The sequence below is a fragment of the Hyaena hyaena genome, unplaced genomic scaffold (assembly GCF_003009895.1).
Source record: "Hyaena hyaena isolate Hyena2069 unplaced genomic scaffold, ASM300989v1 scaffold_239, whole genome shotgun sequence".
NCBI lineage: Eukaryota > Metazoa > Chordata > Mammalia > Carnivora > Hyaenidae > Hyaena > Hyaena hyaena.
The window spans coordinates 1,876,678-1,897,508 of NW_024080871.1; the positions used below are offsets into that span (position 1 = coordinate 1,876,678).

Sequence of the window (20,831 nt, forward strand, 5' to 3'; positions counted from 1 at the left end):
TGTCCATGCACACACTATAGCTTGCCATAAATAAAACAATTCGCAAACACAACTGAGTGTGTATATACAGATACTGGCATTGAAAGTGAGAAGCCACATGGTGAGATTTAGGATTTTCTTCTTAATTTAAAAATTCCTATTTTTATCTGGACAATGATTTCACTTTAAATGAAGAACAGTACTACACTGTTACCAATTCATCGGGGGTTTAAGAGACTTGAATGATCACCCTTGAGCAGTCACCATGGCAGTGATTAACTATGGTAGAGACTAACTATGGTAGAAAAATCTGAGAATTGAGGTATTTATCCATTGGTAATTCAATATCCTGACCATCCCTTTCAACCTTCCAAATAATCACTTTATAAAAATCATAGATAATTGAAACAGATTTTTCCCTTCAATAATTATCTCAACTCAACTCATTTTGCTGTTTAAAATCTGCTTCAGTAATGTTCCTTACACTTTAATTACAAATGAATCACCTGGGGATCTTGTTAGACGGCAGACTTTGATTTTGTAGATTAGGATGGGGCCTGAGAGTCTTCATTTATAACAAGTTCCCAGGTGATGTCAATGCTGCTGGTCCAAAGACCATACCTGAGTAACAAGTCACTTGGGACTTGAGTAATTTACTTACCGGGTGAATCTAGATCATTCATATACTTACATATGTGTGTAAACAGATGCACAACTATTTTAATTGTTATGTCAGTTTTAGACGTCAACATCAAGGACATTTTGGAAAACTACCTACTATTCCTAAATTCTTTCTAAATGAAGCAGAGAAAGGTGGGGGTGGGAGAAAGAAAAAAGAGAGAGACAATGAGAAAAAGAAGGAAGGAAAGAAGAGAGAAATAAAAAGGGAGAAAGGAAAAGAAAAAAAATGTTGAGTTGATGCTTGGCAGAAGCTTGAGTTGAATAATGATAAAAGCAAAATCTAGTTTGCAAGTGCTCAAAAAGCATCAAAAACTCCAATAACTCCTGCTGATAGAAAAAAATAATACACGTTCATTTTCCAAATTGGGAAATTTTGAAAAGAAATAAAGGAGAAAGTATATCCTTGTAATACAATCAATAAGACATAACGTTTACATATACATGTATATATTATGTTAAATAAATGTCTTTTAATATGAAAAGAGACATATTAACAGTGTATATCCTTTGTTATTTTTGTAGAATTGCAATCAACATACCATATTTGTATCTTTACCTTTTACTTTTATACAGCATATATGTTCCCTGAGGTCCAAGATTGTGTCTTTGATGTTTTATATTATTTTAATAGTAACAATTAACATCATTAAACATTTATTATATTCTAGAAGTTATACTAAGAACTTTACAGATGTTATACCATTAATTCCTTATAACAAGAATAAGTGAAAACTACTGTTAATTAATGTTTATGATTATAAGTCATATTTCAGGAGTCTGAAAATTAAGTTATAAGTAGGGGGTTTTCATTTCTGGTAACATCAGTTTGATACACTGAATGAAATGAAAAAAAACTTGGATTAAATTTTTAAAAACATGGAGATGTCATTCCGAGGCCAGAATAAGAAAAGCCCAATAGAAATGTAGGCAACAGCAAAAGGACTTTAGCTTAAGCCATTTGTAAATCCATGGTGACAGAGCTTCAGTTTAAATGGTCATGATTATGGGGAGCAGAAAATAAAGTCAGACTGGAGAATTTCACATGAAACTAGGACTCAAAATGGCTATACTCAACTATACTCTCCTTTTTTCCCCCCAAGTACATTCACCAATTTATTTGTTTACATTCTCTACTCCCAGCAAAGGGACAGAGAACTGAGATAATCATACAACTCAGTTCAACCTTCATTATTCTTTTTGTTTTTTGTTATTGTGTGTGTGTGTGTGTGTATGGGGTGGAGTTCAAGTTTTTATTTAAATTCTAGTTAGTTAATGTATAGTGTAATATTGGTTTCGAGAGTAAAATTTAGTGGTTCATCACTTAAATATAACAAATAACAAGTGCCTTCCTTAACAGTCATTACCCATTTAGACCATCCCCTACCCACCTCCCCTCCATGAACCCTCACTTTGTTCTCTATAGTTAAGAGACTCTTATGGTTGCCTCCTTCTCTTTTTTTTTTCTCCCATACCCTATGTTCATCTGTTTTGTTTCTTAAATTCCACATATGAGTGAAACTATACAGTATTTGCCTTTCTCTGCTTGTTTTGCTTAGCATAATACACTCTTGCTCCATCCATGTCATTGCAAATGGTGAGATTCCACTCTTTTTGGTGGCTGAGTAATATTCCACTGAAAATATATTAGACTGTCTCTGTGAACTAAGAGACTACAAGTTAAAATTTTAAATTTAATTTAAATTTAATTTGAAATTTTGCTAGGCACCTACCAGAAGAAAATAGAATTCCTCCATAGAGTATTATATTCTCAAACCAGACTTAAAGATCTCCACAACATAAGATTCCAACGAACATGAGTTCAAATGAATTTCAAACATTTCAAAAATTCAAAATTTCAAAAATTCAATTTTTTTCAAAATGATTAAGAAACACAGCTTTAGACAGAATCAGAAATATGATGAATGCAAAATCAAATCTCAAATATGATATTAGATTATGAGAAACAATAAAAATGAGATATAGATAGATAGATATAGCTATGTCATAGCATACCAAGAAATAAAATAAACACGGAGACTATGAAGAATAGTTAAGGAGACTTAAAAAGAACTAAATAGAATTTCTAAAACTGAAAAAATAACTAATATTAACAATTCAATGTATTAAATGGCAAACTATATACACCTAACCATACAGTTAGTAGTTTGAAAGATAGATCTGAAGAAATTACATTGAAAGGAGCTGAAGTAAAGAAATGGTATACATGAATAGAGGTTAAGAAATCTAGAAGTTAAAGTAGACAAGTCTGACTTAGAACTAAATTAGAATTCCAAGAATATATTACATATATATGCATATATATGGTATGTGCATATATATATACATATATACGCTTGTCATATGCATTATTGAAGAGATAATGTCTTGGAATTTTCTAAATTATAGAAAAGCACCTCCTTAACGATTTCGATTTCGTATGCCAGGTAATTCCCAAACATAATAAAAATAAGTCCATACTAATACACATTGTATTCACGCTGCAAAACATCAAAGACAGGTTAATGTTATTAAAAGCATCCAGAGAGGAAGACAAAATATCTACCAAAAAAAAAAAAAAAGGTTTAAACTGCCGTTCCGTGAAATAAGTCAGTGGAACATATAAATTGCTAATACAAAGTTACTAAGAACCTAGAAATATATACTAAGTGAAACTATTCTTCCCCCTAACGCCAAGAAGACGGTCAGATAAAGATACTTTAAGGCTACCAAGTAAACGTTGGCTCCCAGTGGAGAATTCGCCGGCGAAATCGGAAACTGGTCTCGCCCCGGAAAGCGGGTAAGGAGAGACACGCAGAAGCCGGCCTCCCCGGATCGGCAGGCAGCGGTTTTAACAAGCAAGTGAACTTACTTGGGAGGCTTGTCTCTCCCAGCAGCGAGATGAGGAGATCTCTGAACCTGCCGGCCCAAATCATAAAAGCTTATCTGGAGGCCATGCCACCCGCCTGGTCACAGCACTGCTCTCTCAAGGCTGCATCCCTGAGATTCGCTCCTCCTCGCGTACGGGTGGGCGGAGCATGCTCTCCAAGCGCAGGGAGGGGGAAGGAGCTTCCGCTTGCCTGGATCCGGACGGGTCAACTGGAGGTCATGCTCCCTGGGTGACCTCCTCCAACACTCCAGCCCTGGCGACTGACTGACGGCGGTTACAATCTTACACACCCCGATATGCCCTGAGCACTCACTAAGGGGTTTTACTAGCGTGGAGGTGGCTCATTTGGCACTATCTGCCTGCATGGGAGCCGGATGCAACGGCAGGAATATGACTCCATGGCAGAGAAAGCACAGCTTAAGACAATGATTCCCGAAATAAGTAACAACTGGTTTCCCACTAAGAACCCTATGATCTTAATCACTGATTTAGTAGGTTTCCTAGGCTTGGGCTTGGGGCATTCAGGACATTTACTTGTGTCTTCATGCAGTTTAGTAAAGATGATACATTAGACTCTTCAGGTGTGAACACACCACATTCTGTTTGGATAACAGCACAGGTGACTTCTTGTGAGGCACTAATAATGACCAGAGCTGTTGTATTTTGGAGGACAGCTGCTTTTATTACAGAAATTTCAGTGTTTATTAAGGACAGGCTCCGTTGGCCGTCATTTATGTTTTGCTGGGTGAATTTGGGGGTGCTATTTTATCCTCCAGGCCAATGGAGGGAACAGATCGGAGCCAAATGATTGCACCAGCGCAAAACAGAATGTAGCATCCTGGTCTTGAAGAGAGGGAGGTTGGCAGCTTTAGGAATTTGACCTGGTTGTGCAAACCATAAATGTTGGCCAGGGGAGGCAGCCCTGTCAGGCATGAGGGAATGGACTGGGGGGGGGGGTATGCCAGACCAGGACCCCCATCTCTTACCCTCTTTCCCTAGTGTGCATTTCATTTCCGCTTTAGTGTTTTTCAACAGGCCTGGCTTGCAGCAGGACAACAGGATCCCAGCAGAGATTAAGTAGTCCTGCCTCACCCAGGGGTTTGAAGTAACTCACCCATTCCCATGGGACATTCCACTGCAAATTTCAGTAGATCATTCTTCCCAGGCATGATGAGACTTGGTGTTCTCAGCAGCACAGTACTGATCCATGTTACCATGGGGCTATGGCTGTTTCCTATGAGTGTCATACCTTTACATGTTAGGTGCCTCATCAGGGTTCCCCAATCTGTTTTATGGGGTAACAAGCCCTACTGGTTGATCATTCAAATTGAGAACATAAGACCCCAAGGATTAGACACCAATAACTGACAGACAAGATGGGTTTCCTCAAGTCAAGGGTGAGAAACTAAAATTTTAATCAGATCGAATGACCTTGAGGAACAAAAACCAGCCAGCACAGCCTGAGGTGACAAACATGCACAGAATTCAGCAAAATTCACACAAAGCCCCCGGCAAGGCATCGTGTCATCCTTTTCAGTGGCTGCCACATCATGAAACTGCTGCCAGAAGCAGTGAGCTGCCTCCTGCTTGCCACCCTAATCCTAAAGCTTGCGGTTTGGAACTTGAGTGTGACCAATCTCCAGAAAGGCCCAGAATTTGCAGGATTTGCCTGTTTCGAAGCTTCCCCTTTGGAGAGTTCTTTCAGTTTGTAGCCAAAGGTTGGGTCTCTCCAGTTTGCAAACTATACTGCAATAGAACTTTTTCCTTGCCTCTGACTAAATCCTTGCATTCCGGGATGGCTTTTGTTGTTGTTGTTGGCAAAATGTATTAATGCCTAGGATAGTACCTCACTCCACCTAGCCAAGATGGTTTTACTTGTTAGCATTTCAACCTGCTGCTTTAATATTCCATTCTTCCTTTCTACCAACCCTGATGCTTTTGGGTTATGGGGATATAGACCTTCCATTCAGTGGCATGTTCTTTTGCCCGATCTTGCACGTCAGAACCTTTAAAGCATGACTCAGTCAATGTCTATTCGACAAAGGTATTCATACATGGTACTCAGTTTCTCTAATTCCCTAATGGTGATAGCGTGGCTTGTGAGGCAACAAGGGAAAGCTTCCATTAGGCCAGATGTGGTGTCTACACAAATTAAGACATATTTTTAAACCATCACTTGAAGGGAGGGGCCAATATAATCAACTTGCCAATCCCTCACCAGTTGGAAACTCCGACATCCTCAGCAATACCCCATCCAACACAAGTGCTGTGGTGACCACTTTTCTAAATGCATCCAATCTGTTATATCTACAGAGGGGTCAGTTGCTAGGTAGGGCTCATACCCAGGCTACGGTGTCGGCTTCCTGGTCAGCAGGGAGTAACAGCACTTTATGAGCTGAGGTGTGGAACACATAACTGCCTCAGGCTCTTGCAGATGAAGCTAAATGTCTTTCCGTATATCCCGACTGAACAAGGGCTAATTCATGACCATCCACTCCTTGGCTTCCCATTGTCCAAAGCCCATAGGCCTAATCTCTTGAGAGCAGCTTGACAAAGGGCACAAAGGGTTAGTGGCCAAGGTTCATGAGTGCTCACCAGCCAAACTGCTCAGAGTTTAGCCCCTTGCCTGCTGTGGTCCATTCCTGTCTCCATCCAGATGGTGTCAGTGTTGGGCTGAATAGTAATTACAATCCTTGTGGCTGGTTTGCCCCAATTAGACCCCTCTGTATACCAGGCATCAGCGGGAATTTCCCCCACTTCCTTTCTCTAGGCCACAGGAACCCCAGCGGTAGGAACGTCTGGAGCATCTACGTACTCTATAGGCCTGGTAGCGCCAGCAAGTCTGTGTGTGTGTGTGTGTGTGTGTGTGTGTGTGTGTGCATGCACGTGCACATGTTTATGCTGTTGGTGATGTTTCACTGGAAAACCCTGGACAGAGGGAGGGAGAGACGTTAGTGGTTGTAGCTATGAAAGGATAGTATGAGGGATCCTTGTGATTAAAGTATTCTGTGTCTTAACTGTGGTAATATCCTATCCTTGTGATAAAACTGGATCTATACTTGAGATAAAATTGTATAGAATTACACACATGCACACACAAATGACTGTATGTAAATCTGGTGAAATCTGAATAAAGTCGATAGATGATATTAATGTCTATTTCCTGGTTTTGATACTATACTATCTTTAGGCAAAATGTTATCATTAGGGAAAATGCGTGAAGAGTACATGGGGTGTACTCTTTCTTATATTTCTTATAGCATATATTCTTATGTAGTCTATAATTATCTCCAAAAATTTTAAAGTAATTTTTTCAAAAAAAAATAAATTATAAAATGGATATCACATTCCGAGCTAAGACACAAGGTTATCACGAGAACTTGCAAAGCTTTTTGCAATCTAATTCTGTTACCTCAGCACTCCATCCATTTCAGATTACAAAACAGGTTTAAGCCACGGGGTAAAGAATTGAGGTAAGAAGATAGCTGTGGCTGAGGGCTGTGGTTTATTTCAGGTCCAAGATTCTCCCAAGTCACCCAAGGGAGGTGACAAGTATCTCTCTCATCTGAAGTCTAGGAAAAAACTTCAGTGGGACCACTCACAGGACCTGATATCTGTCCATTCATGGTTATTGGACACAAAGGACCAGTGTCTGTCTCAGGCTCGAATCTCACATTGTAGGAATGCGTGTTTGGCTTATTGCTCTGACAAAGATACAGAGTAGTTGGGTGCTTTCAGGGCACCATTCCAACATTCCTGGAGTTTGCTGGGGAAAAAGAATACCTAAGTGTTTACTATGAACACAAGATGTGAGAATGAACAGGAGATAGCTGGGCCTAACACTGAAAACTCAGTGAATAAAGGACTCATGACTTGCCAAAATACATGTGCATTTGGCTGCATCAAGGCAAATGCAGAAAAATCCCTAGGGGTGAGACCGTGTCTCTTAAACCCTCAGACAGTCAGTTGTAAATATTTGTCAAATCTAGATGCTAAATTAGCATTCATTTTAGACTACTATGAACTTTGTACATCCTTCCCCATGCCCCTGACCTTCCCTCTCTAAAAATACTTTGTGCTTTTAAAAATTTGCCTGTTTACTCTTTGATCAGATTATCCATTCTTGCTCAGTTCTGCTGTAAATTGCAGAAAATTCTATTTCCCAAGAACTTGCCCATCTTCATATAGGCCCTGATATCTAACGATTGTTGTTTCACAGTGGTTATTGGTGGGAAAAGAAAAATTACACATGAAGCGTATAGTAAAAAGCACCAATATCTGTTAATGGAAGGAGCTAAACACCATTCAGCATACATAAACCCAGGCATAGGACAGCTGAATAGATTGAAATGAAAGCTCCAACTCAATGAGAACTACTTTTTCTTTGTAAATGTATAAGGTGAGTTAGTAAGAAAAGGGCTGATTAGTATCAAAATTTCTTCCCAGTTCCCACACTTGGGGTAGAAGCCAACAATACTATTTTAAAAATAAATTTTAATAATTTTTAATAAGTTTAGTCTTTGTTTTTGAAAATTTAAGATTGAAATACATTCTTGGATGTGGACACATGCAATAAATAGAAAATAGGGATGCATGGTGCAGGAGATGTGTTGATCAACTTATCTTTATCTGTTACAGTAGACAAAATCTGACACACAGTTAGCATTGTTAAAAGAGCAGACAAAGAACCAGAGACAAGGTTTGAAATAAGTAGCAAGATCGCTGAAGACATTGAATTACAGAAAAAATATTTACTGTTTTGCTGGGAACTAACTTTACTACAGCACTGGATTCCTTTTTGGTTTATCTATTGTGGTGATGTTGGTGTTGTTGTTTTTTTTAATTGCCCTTAATGTTTATTCATTTTTGAGAAACTGAGAGAGACAGAGCGGGAGCAGGGGAGGGGCAGAGAGAGAGGGAGACATAGAATCCGAAGCAGGCTCCAGGCTCTGAGCTGTCAGCACAGAGCCCAACCCCACCTGGGGCTTGAACCCACATACTGTGAGGTCATGACCTGAGCCAAAGTCCGATGCTTAACCAACTGAGCCAGCCAGACGCCCCGTATCTATCATGTTTTTTTTAAATGTATATATTGATATAGAATGTTTAGTACTTATTCCAGGTATTACATTAAAGATGCAAAACTTACCAGAGCTGACTTGTATTGATTGACATTTTTCAGTTCAAGTCAAGCATAGAGATGTTACATCCTTTCACACACTTTACACTTCCTCAGCTACAATGTAATTGTCTTAAATATTTTCTTTTCCTACATCCAGAATCACACCAAACTGTTACAATTTTTGCTCTCACAAACCTGGAGGCACTCCAAAGAGAAAGGGCTTAGAGCTGTTTCTTGAAGGCTTGGGCCTTAGGCAAGAAAACCTGAGCATTTTCTCCAGTGGCATGGACTAAGGAGAATGTTTGGACTGAGGAAATTCAGATACGGGAAGTCTCGATAATAATTGAAATAGAACTTTTACCTCACTGTGCAGCTTTGTGGTCAGATTAATCAATAATTTTATTTATAAAAAATGTGACTTCTATTGTACCTTACTGGGATTGCAAATTCATATTCAGAATTAAGTTCATAATGCTAATACTACTTTCTAAAACTGTTAAATACTTTACAGATTTTATGTAATTTTAATGATTTTTGTAGAACTATTTGTTGGCTCCTGTAGTGTCTGCATAGCTTATAATGCCCTCCACCCATCCATCCCCTACTATGTCCCTGTCCCCACAGAAGGCTTGCTTACTAATCATTTTCTATAATGTGATATTTACCACCCTCCCAGACAGTGGTCCTCAACCTTAGCTATTCATGAGACTCACCTGAGGAACTTTAAAATGCTGATGCCTGAACACCAACCCACAGAGATTCAAGCTTAACTGGACAAACTATTTCTACAACTTCCTAGGGGCATTAATGTACTGCCACGATACCTTACTTGCATGTGCTCTGACTTCAGGACATCAAAATTCTCAGGAAATCTGACTTAGGATAAGGGAATGAAAATGGTTGGCTCATTTCAGTGGGTTAGGTCTTACCCTCCCGAATAGCAGGAGGATCAAGAGGTGAACAAGAGAAACAAAGTATGTCTGCAATGAGAGGAAAAAGAAAACAGTCACTGGGAGGAACAGAGGGGTAAACGTAGTAGAGGGACCCTGGTCCCTGGGGACAGGCTGTGTTCCTCCCTTGTGATTCCATGTGTACCCCTCTGTCTTTATGAAAAATTCCTTTTACTTTTCAACTATTTGCAGGAATCAATTTTTGTTACCCCAACCAAAGGAGTCCTAACTGATTCCATGGTTCAACTCCAAACCTCCTGCTCATGAACCTATAAATACAAATGATGCTCCCTCTACAAATGTCACTCAATGTCCAATGGACTCATTCGGCATTTAAACATTCAGACTCTGTGTTGGAATCAATTTAGGCCATTTTACCATAGATACAGAGATGCTAGGATATAAGAATTGGATATTACAACTAATACTCAAAAGTCCCAACATAGTAGAAGCTTATTGTTGATAATAACTTCTTTTTGTGATTAAACAGGCTACTTACCTTAGAGTTGGTAAGCAATGGTACGACAAGTAATCTAATTGAAATAAATGAAAATAACATGAAAAGAATACCTGGTGTCACATTTTACCTAGAGGAAAATGTATCCATCCCTTTTCTCAATCTCTACGCAAAATGTTTGACTTACAAAACATGAATTATTCTCTAGAAGATGAATGTACGAGATGGGTCACTGCTACCACTTCAGGGAAGGAGTCTAAGTCAGTACCCTCTTAACTAAACCGAATGCATGTCCACAACACATTAGAAGATGCTCAATGAGTCTTTTCGTGCTGAAAGTAAATTTCCTATTCCAACAAAAGTATAAGTTCCTCTGGGACAACAGTTAAGCTTCTCACTTCAGTCATTACAACATCTAGCACAGTGCTTTGTGCAGAATAGAGGCTTTATTAATGTATCTGTTTAAATGGATGGATAAGAGTCAGTTCAGCTTTTATATACCAGTTGTACATATTAAAGATAAATTTTAGCACCAAGCCTACACATGAGAAAAATTATATTTTTACAATGCCATTTACAATAACGTTTGAATTCTTTTAACAGCTCTACTTCCCATATTGTAAAAATGCAATGCATATAACTTTTATTTGTAATCGACTCTCCTCTAGTAATAAATAGCTTTTGTTCATATTGTAAATTTGCTAGTCCCAATGAGAACACATGGGGAAAAACCTTAAATCATTACCCAATTCCACTAACATCCAAAGACTGCATGATGCTCTAGTACAAGTCTTACTGACATAAACATATGAAGACAGAAGACAAAATGTGTTTGTAATGGTCACATACACATCTTAAGTTTTTATTAGGGAAAAATCATGTTTTGTTAGTTCAGTGAAATAATTTCTTTTGACAGAAAAAAATCCATTTTTCCATTCTCTTGGGAATGTTTAGAATAATCACAGAGATAGTAACCCAATATTTCTTCAAATGCAGCATTCTGGATTGATTAAAATGTGTATATATTATTAAAAGATATTGGAGTTTCAAAGTTTCTAAAGGCATTTTTTTCCAATGATAGAGATCGAAAGCAAAACACTATGTTAGAGTTACAAATCTACACTCTTATAGATATGGGAATAATATATTTTGTTCCATCAACATGTCTACTTTACATTATTCAGCACAAAGCTTTGTGAAATAAGAATCATGGGAATATAAGAATATAAAGGAAAAGGGTACAAAAAACAGCTTCATAAACTGAGAAATGTACATAAATAAATCATGTATATGTGGGCAGTTTGCTTAGCTGGCAAGAAACAAAATATGGAAAATCTGCTTGTTAAACAATAACTACAGAGTGTGCTTTTATGATGTTTTTCACCACAGTAATTCATATTAGAGATAGAAGCAGTTGCATGTTAAATAAAATCATTGAGCATTGTTCCCCTCGCATTGCAAAGAGCTGACTTATGTTGTTTTTAGATGCCTCCCATTAGAAAGTAAATATTCCTTCAATGCTATGCATTTCACAAAATTTAATAAAGACGAACTGTAAATAAAGTCACAGGGAGATTTCAGACAGTTTTATTAGAGATTGTTGAAAAGAAAAAAGAAAATTAAATACAATAACAGTAAACGTGGTTCTCACATTGAAACCAGGCTCAAAGAACTAGGCTACCATAGAAAAATTTCCAATTCTTGCATTATGATGTAAAAACAGATTTTTGTACAGATTTTGTACAACAAAATTCGTAATAACCTTTTATCATTTTTAGAAAACTTTAAATATATAGATAAAAATAGACAATTTTCATAGGTCCTACATGAAGATGAGTATGTTCTGTTCCAAGGGCTTGCATAGAGCGCAAATGTGGTTATAATATAGAACAACTAGACATTAATGTTTTTTAGGATTACAAAAGCATGGAAACCATAAAATGGGCACAGTTTTACTTGTTTATACCAAAAAAAAAAAAAACCCAAAAGCAAACAAATTTCAAACCAACCTGTATAACTAAAAAAGGAAAAAAAACCTTAAGTTACAGACTTAAAATAACATTTCATGAATTGTAATATTTACAACATGTTAGTAAGATTCTCTCTTAACATATAGCTGATAGCTTCTTTCTTTAATCCTTGCTAAAATTCCTTTTACATCAAACCAAACACTAAAGCATTCTCAAAGGTCTTGAAAGGATGCATTTTAAAACTATTTAACCTACTTACCAGGTGACTCTATGCAAGGAGCAGAGCAATGGCTGATTCTACAAGTCAGGTTCCATTGTGGGCTTTTTAAAAATTCTCTTAAAAAATGTATGATTCAAAAGCTTGCCACAAGTCCCTCCAATTCTAAGTGTTGTAATCCTTTAAAGACTGCACACAGGGAAAAGCAAGAAATACAAACAAGGAGTAGAATCTTTTGTGCTCCAACACAAAAATGGTTACGGAAGAACTACGCATAGGAAATCAAGTCTCTACAAAGCATTTACTAACAGTATTTTAAATAAAAATATTGCTCCCTTTCAAGCAAGCTAAAATAGGAACTGTATATATAACTTTATTACTGTATTAAAAAATGGACTTAGCTGGTTAATAGTGAACTACACAAAGGAAATATGTTCCAGTATTGCAAGGAAGACCTACAAACTATAGAAGCTTAGTGCCAGAGTATCTATGGTGTTAATTTCTTTTCTTAACCAATTAAGTAATACCGAATTGGAACTATGTTTAAACATGTTTAAGCTAGTTTCCTTGGACATTTAGGGTTTTGCTATTTATGGTAATAAATAATGTTATGATCATAAAATTTTAAGATGACAGTAAAATCATAAAATGTACAGCGACTGCACTGATCCATAATATCAGTCTTGAAAGGTGTAATCCAGATTAGTAAAAAACAAAAAGAAGGTAACTTCAGTGTGTAATAAGCACTGTTTGCAGCTTTACTTCCAGTTATCTGCACAAAAGTGAAAACACATACTGTAACTTTCAAAAAGACAGTGAAAATAACACATAGGCACCCTTCCCTCTGACCAGGGCGGGGGAAGCACAACACATTTTAACTTTATCACTCAGCGCTACATGGTATTGGACTGATACATCAAGGGTTTGTTAGGTTTTGTTTTTCAGCAACATTAACATAATATGACATTAACATATAAAAATATTTCTGGTGTTTTGATTTACTGTTCAGCCACAATCCATTCTCAATAGTGCAGTTTGGGGCACTAACTAGGGTTCAATATACAAATAAAAGTGGCTGACACAGAGTTCTGATGTCACCAGATGCTTAAGATCTCATTCATTAATACTGTGACTCCAGACAAATATTTACATGCCTGCATGCGTTAAAACCAGAAAGGTGTCTTTCTGACTAACAGAGTGACAAAACGTATTTTCTAAAATTCTCATTTTCCTAAACTCTAGTATACTACTGCATACATAATACCTTCCTTGTATGTTTTATGTTTATATACTGTACATGTGACCAACGGTTTGAATAAGAAGCATCATTATTATTTTAAATTCTATATACCACTACCAGTTTGGAATGAAAACATGTTACATTTACTTTTTTTTTTTAAGAAAAAAGACCTTCAGTGAAAACTTTTGGCTTCTATTCAATGCTTCTTTTCAGATATGCAAAATGTTATTTCACTGGGTAGTTGTCAACATCTATTTGTTGGTCTTTTGGAAGTATGTGAAAAAATCTTCAGGAGAAAACCCACACTTAGTTTAAAATCAAATGTAATAGAATATTACTCTTTGATTTATTGATTTTTTTTTTTTTTTTTTTTTTTTTTAGGAATCCTCTATGCCCCCTACAAGTTCATTTCCAAGTGTTCTTGCTGGTTTCCGGAGGACATAATTCTGTAAGTCTGGGTGACCACGGCTACAAGAGTCTCTTGATGTGCTCAGATACAGAATTTTCAGAGGAAGAAAATGGTTCATTCCATTAAAAAAAAACAAAGCTAGGTCTTACTCAGATCTGTCCTTAACTCAGTATACAAGTGTCCAGCAGCAAAGTTGCAGTTATTAACTGTAAGAAGTTGATACTTGTACATTTACAAACATTCTCAGGTCTCTGGTATGAACCACAGGTGAAAATCAATGAAGGAAACTTTTTTTTTTTGTAGAATACTTAAACTTTTAAAGAACATTAATACACAAAATTGAGGAAGTTCCCGTAAAAGGACTTTATTTTTTTCCGAACTTTCAAATGACGAATGTCTGCAAAATTCTTTACTATAACATGGAATTTCTTCAACAGGAAAGATTCAGTACATGACAGTAGTTTTCAAATACAGTCTTCCATCTAAAAATGAACAATAAAAAATAATTAATTACATGACATTTGGGAGACAAATGTGAATATAAAAACTAAGTTGTCTGCTATAAAATTTGTGTATCATATTCTATCTTCATTTGTTTAGGAAGTAACATTGTTTCACATATTCTCAACATTAATTTCATAATTACATTGAGTTTATGTGATCAAAAAGAATATAGAATTTCTACTTCTCATAAATATATAGTTGGTATTTTGATATCAGTTCCGGAGCACTCAGAAAATAGATAAGGGAGTGTGTGTGTGTGTGTGTGTGTGTGTGTGTGTCACTGATATGCAAAGCTAGTTGATTTCTGTTGAATGACAATTACTTCTTCCAAGCTTGCAGAACCAAATTTTCTCTGAATGCACTCAGGTGTATCTCTATCAAGGAAAACTAAGCTCCCATCATACTCCTTAGCAGTGGTGTTAAATATACCATGTAATGTAACTATTGTGCACATTTGTTGCTATTTATATGAAAGCCACCTATGTTATTTCATCACTATCAATGAGCTATACAGTCTTTCCTCCTTGAAGTAAAATTAACCAAACAATTAAATGTTAAGAAGGTGATATATTACTCGACTTTTACCAGCTGAGAAATTCATAGTCATGTGAAAAAGAAAAGCAAGTCAAATATTGGACACATTCAATAAACACATTTGAATGAAGCAGAAATAAGAAATGGGAAATTAAAAATCCAGAGGAAAAACAAAACCAAATGTAAACTTATTTCTCAACTGTAACACCCTCTAAACTCCCAACATTGTGGCATGGACTAAACTTTGGATATATAGTGAAACCTTGGATTGCAAGGGACCTGTTTTGAGAGTGTTCTCTAAGACCAGCAAACATTTCTAATAAAATTTAACGTGATAAATAAGTGATGTCTTACAATACCAGTAATACGTGACACTGAATGTCACATGATCACAAATGAGGCAATGGTTCTCGAAATGCGCTTTGATTTATGAGTGCTTTGGATTATAAATATGTTTCCAGAATGAATTACAGTCACAAACCAAGGTTTTACTGTATTTGTAGAAAATATATCTAAATTCCAAGTTATAAGACTTGCAGTAGAAGGTAACTAGCAAAGAAAATTTTTCTAAACATTTTTTAAAATGCACATTTCCATGTAAATGTTTGCAAAATGACTGATAGCCTCACAAGTTAAAATATAAGGAAACAGAAATAACCTACAGTAAATCCAGGAAATAGAAATATATACTTCAAATATTTGCAGATCTTCATCTTTAACATTAAGCTAATTGCATTCTCTCACATAATCTGTAGTAGGCATAGTAATTAGTAAGGAACTTAAAATCCACATTAAACCATTTTTTAGTTATAAATATTGGTGTGCCCAAATTTTCACATTCCTATTATGTTTTTTTAGCCTAAATTGTACAGTTGTACCTCTAAGATGTCACAGACTCTGTTTTGTTCATTGATATATCCCAATAACCTAGCACATGTTCAATAAATATGTGTTGAATGAATGAATGAATGAATGAATGAATCAGAGACAGGTTTTGTGAGATTTATACAAAATAGATACTGAATAAATAAACAATATGAATTTAAATCTATAATTCATTACATCATAATCATCAAAAATCCACCATTTGCCTTCAGCAACATGAAAAGGAATGTCTATGAGATTAGTCTCATACTGGCTAATTTCTTTTTTTATTTAATGTTTATTAATTAATTTATTTATTTAGAGAGAGAGTGTGTGTGCGCACTCCCACCCAAGCAAGCCAAGGAGAGGCAGAGAGAGGGGATAGTGAACCCCAAGCAGGCTCCTTGCTGTCAGCACAGAGCCCAAAGAGCCCACAAACCCTGAAATCATGACCTGAACCAAAATCAAGAGTTGAACACTTAAACTGACTGAGTCACCCAGGCGCCCCCAATCCTTTACTGGCTAATTTCCAATAAGGTGCATCGAGTATTGTTTGCCTCTTAAAATTAATCCAGATCAACTTTAATAATAACATGTCTTTGGAGGTCTCTAAATATCCTTAGCTTTCCAGTTCAATAATCATGTATTAGTGTATTTTAATATATGAAACATCTAATAATGACAATGACTATCTGTTCCCTATAAGTAGCATACATTTGAATATATGATATAATCTGAGATTCACCAATGCAAATGTATTATTAATCCAATTGAACTTTATTTTTAATACGGTGAATTAAAAGCATACAAAAACTACTCTGGATAATCATCCTAGATATGTTGTCTAAAAACATGTTACCTCCTGGCCTGTAATGGTAATCTTTCATTAATACTAAATATTACTATAACTCAGAAGTAGCTATTACACTATTCAGTAAATACAGGAATTTCCTAAATCAAGTATTAATCAAATACCAATATCAAAGCCATAACATTTTTGATGAAGATTTCTTTCTAAGTAAGGATATGACAGTACCATATTAACATATTATAAAATATTTATTATTTTTGCATGGAACATGATCTGATTTCTTCTGTTTGGCTTGATTACACCCACCTCTGAGAGACAACTGATTTTTCTCACTTACATCATATATAAATACATGATGTAAATACATATATATATATGACTTCTTTCTGGTTTCAGTTTAGCAGGATTTTCAATATTCACTTTGTAAATAAAACTAATATACTTAGTATTATAAAATAAGCTAAAATTCAGCCTTTCATGTACTTAGTACAATGTAGCTAAAAATTGGACCTTTTAAAAAATTTTTAAATGTTTACTTATTTTTGAGAGACAGAGAGAGACAAAGCATGAGCCAGGGGGGGACAGAGAAAGAGAGAAAAACAGAATCTGAAGCAAGCTCCAGGCACTGAGCTGTCAGCACAGAGCCTGATGTGGGGCTCGAACCCACGAACTGTAAGATCATGACCTGAGCCGAAGTCGGACGCTCAACCAACTGAGCCACCTAGGTGCCCTTGGGCCTTCTTAAAGATAACTTTGATCCTCATGATTTTTTACTACATAACACAGCATACATTTTAAAAATCTAGTAATAAACTAGATTTTTATTTTAGAAGCAACCAAAAAAGTAGAGTACTGATATTTTTACCAAAGTTTCTAATTCTTAGCCTTTAATTACTTTATCTCTACTTCTTTCTCCTTTTAACTATCATATCATTTCTGCTATATGGTCAGTTATGTTGGGAATATCATTCCCCATTCTTACTTCTTAAAGAAAAAAAAAAAAAAAAGCCCACAATGTTTCCCAGCCTTCCAGTTTTAGAGAGTTGGGCAAGAGACATTCTCAACTTACTCCAAATTCAAGTATCTAGTACTTTCCTCTCTAAGCTTACCCATTCCAATTCTCCCCTCACTCCACTACCCTGGTCCTCCTTTGCATTCTATGCCACACTATGCTCTGTGTTGTGTTGGAGTATTCAGGCCTGTTCTTCCTTTTGGAAACCTAGAGAATATGTACTTCCTCCTTCCCTGCTTCCTTTCCTGCTCTCCTCTATGGAACGTCTCTATATAGAGAGCTCCTATTTATTCTCCAGTACAAACATCCTAGAAATTAAATCCATAGTACTTGTCTCACTTTGAAGTCACATTTGGGAGCCTACTGCATGGTGAGAACCACATAAGCAGTGGCCATATCTCTTTTCCCATCAGCATTAGAATGATAGTTTAGCGTGATTCTTGCCTTAAACATTTAATGCAATCCCAAATATTAAACTTTTGGAGAAATGAATTAACATGCTTACATGAGAAAAATAATAATCTTTGGCATGCTAGAAATTTATATTTTATTTATTTTATTTTTTTAAAGTAGGTCCATGCCCAATGTGGGGCTTGAAATTATGACCCCAGGATCAAGAAGTGGATGCTGTACCAACTGAGACACCCAGGTGCCCCCAGGCTAAAAATTTTAAAGTCTATCTGAAACTAAATTTTATTTATTTTTATTTTTTTAAAACTTTCTTTTTAAGTTTATTATTTATTTTGAGAGAGAGAAAACATGGGCACAAGCAGAGGAGGGAGGGAGGAAGGAAGAGAGGGAGGGAGGGAGAGAGAGAGAGAGAGAGAGAGAGAGAGAGAAAATCTCAAGCAGGCTCCACACCGTCAGCACAGAGCCTGATGTGGGGCTTGATCCAATGGACTATGAGATCATAACCTGAGCTGAGATCAAGAGTTGGACACTTATCAGACTGAGACACTCAGGTGCCCCTGAAACTAAATTTTAAAATTAAACTATATTCATTTAAAAGCATAAAAGAGATAATTATTTTGTAAGCATCTTTACCATAGATCATATACAAAGTACATTTATAAAAATCATATTCATTATATTTATGTGCTCAGTATCTGATCTACTATAATTCCACTTTTAATAAATGTCTCCTTGCATTTTTGACTAATGTTCCTAACAGATGGACAAATGCATCAAGCTTTAAAGATGCCAGCTATAAAATAGATCCCACCTGCTAGAGTTAAGGCATTTCCATGATTAAATAATACTTAGGCCTCAGAGATTATCTGCCTTAGAATTAACAGGAAGCAGATATACACCAGGCATAGACAGACCCTGGAGAGTAATTCACTCTCCTTTTGACTGCAAAGACTAACTTTCAAATCAATTCTACTTAATGATTTGTCATATTTATTGAAACATAATTATGGATAATTCAAAGTCATTAAGGAAAAAAAATTTAACTAATTTTATATTGTACCAGAGAAGTTACTCTGGTCCCGCAATCTACAGCAAACAGCTCATGTGTTTCATGTATCAGAGAGCTAATAACCGGCTTCTGAATTATGGGACCACAAGTCTGTCTCAGGCTTTTGATAACAAACCACCTGAGTGAAAGTAGAATGGTAAGGCTGGTAGGAAAGATATATGGGCCCATAATTCAAACTGAGCTATGTTTTTATGCTATACAATAATGGTTTCAATACTCCCCTTCCTCGAGTCTTCAAACAGCAGGCAAAGCCATCGGTCCATAGAGAAGGCCCTACAAAAACGAGCTACAGAATGAAGGTCATTACGATCGCTGGAGTATTTCCAATGGCTAAGACTTCATTATTCAGAGGTGTGCGGCTTGATCTGCAAACACAGAGGTCTAATTTATATATTTTGTTTTAAGGGCCACCCTTTGTGAATTCTACTCACCTTCTAACTAGATAATCTCACACCTATCCACCCTTTCTCAGATTGTATTTATTTATTTCTACACGTGTTGACCACAGAAAGATACATTTTCTGTTTCTTCCTGATGCTGTATCAGGTTTACCAAACAATTATTCCTTGATGTCTCAAATGGATGAGAGCTTTTCTTGAAGATCACCTAAACTAGCAATAAAGGAAATGTTGATGATTATTAATATAGTTAAAATTTTCTGAGCATTTGTGTTCAAGGCACTTACAGATTTTAACTCTAAACTTCCCAACAACTGAACATAATAGTTCTTCTTAGTGCCTTTTAAAAGTAGACTCTTGGGGCACCTGGGTGGCTTAGTCGGTTAAGCGTCCGACTTTCGCTTAGGTCATGATCTCGCGGTTCGTGGGTTCGAGCCCCGCCTCGGGCTCTGTGCTGACTGCCAGCTCAGAGCCTGGAGCCTGTTTCAGAGTCTGTGACTCCCTCTCTCTCTGACCCTCCCCTGCTCACGCTGTCTCTCTCTCTCTCCTAGAAATAAATAAAACATTAAAAAAAATAAAAAAATAAAAGTAGACTCTTAAGCTTGAAAAACTTAAGTATCTTGCACATTTTCACAGAGCTTGCAAGTAAAAGAACAGTAATTTGATATTTGTGTGAATCCAAATTTCACGTCCATTCCACTATGTCGCTTTCCTTTAATAAGCAATTGGATCCTCACTGAAGAAAATACAATGTATGTGACTTGTAGGGGTAAGAGATTGGATTTCAGTGTCATCAGCCCTCCAGCCTCATGGATCTATTTCTCCCTGTGTTCCCCAAGACAGGGTCTTTCTTTTAGTATGCAGAATTTCAACCAAATAAATTGAAATGAGAACTAGAATTCTGATGGTTTGATTAAAAAAAAATCTTCCCTTAACACTATGATTATTTGCTTTTGTATGGGAGTTTGATATGACAGAAAAATCATCAAGCTACACTTTGTACATGGGAGTATTTAATTAAAAAGTCTGTTCTAATTAAGAGCATTGGGGAGAAGGGAGTGAATGAAACTATTTAAATTACAAATTCCTAACGGTTCCAAAGTTCATTGTGACTTGATGCTTACAGCTATAATTTGGTGTATAAGAAGTTATCTAGATCAAAAAATAGTTTACTGCGGGTTTAAAGTTTTGTATGATATTTATTGGTATGATGAAGATTTTGATTTATAGATAAGGACTTAAATTTTTAAAAATTCCTCATAAAAATGGATCTCAGGTTTTAGTATTAAAGTTGAAGCCATCAGATCATTAAGCAT

At 36.2% G+C, this 20,831-nt stretch overlaps 1 protein-coding gene across 1 annotated transcript in view; it reads right to left on the reverse strand.

The window, feature by feature from the left end:
- Positions 1-14,238: 14,238 nt before the first annotated feature.
- Positions 14,239-20,831, reverse strand: part of DACH1 (dachshund family transcription factor 1) — a 425,335-nt gene continuing 418,742 nt past the window's right edge. Inside the window, exon 11 of the mRNA XM_039244384.1 lies at positions 14,239-14,394. Coding sequence (XP_039100315.1) covers positions 14,357-14,394 — 38 coding nt within the window. The 3' untranslated portion in view covers positions 14,239-14,356. The remainder of the gene's footprint in view (positions 14,395-20,831) is intronic.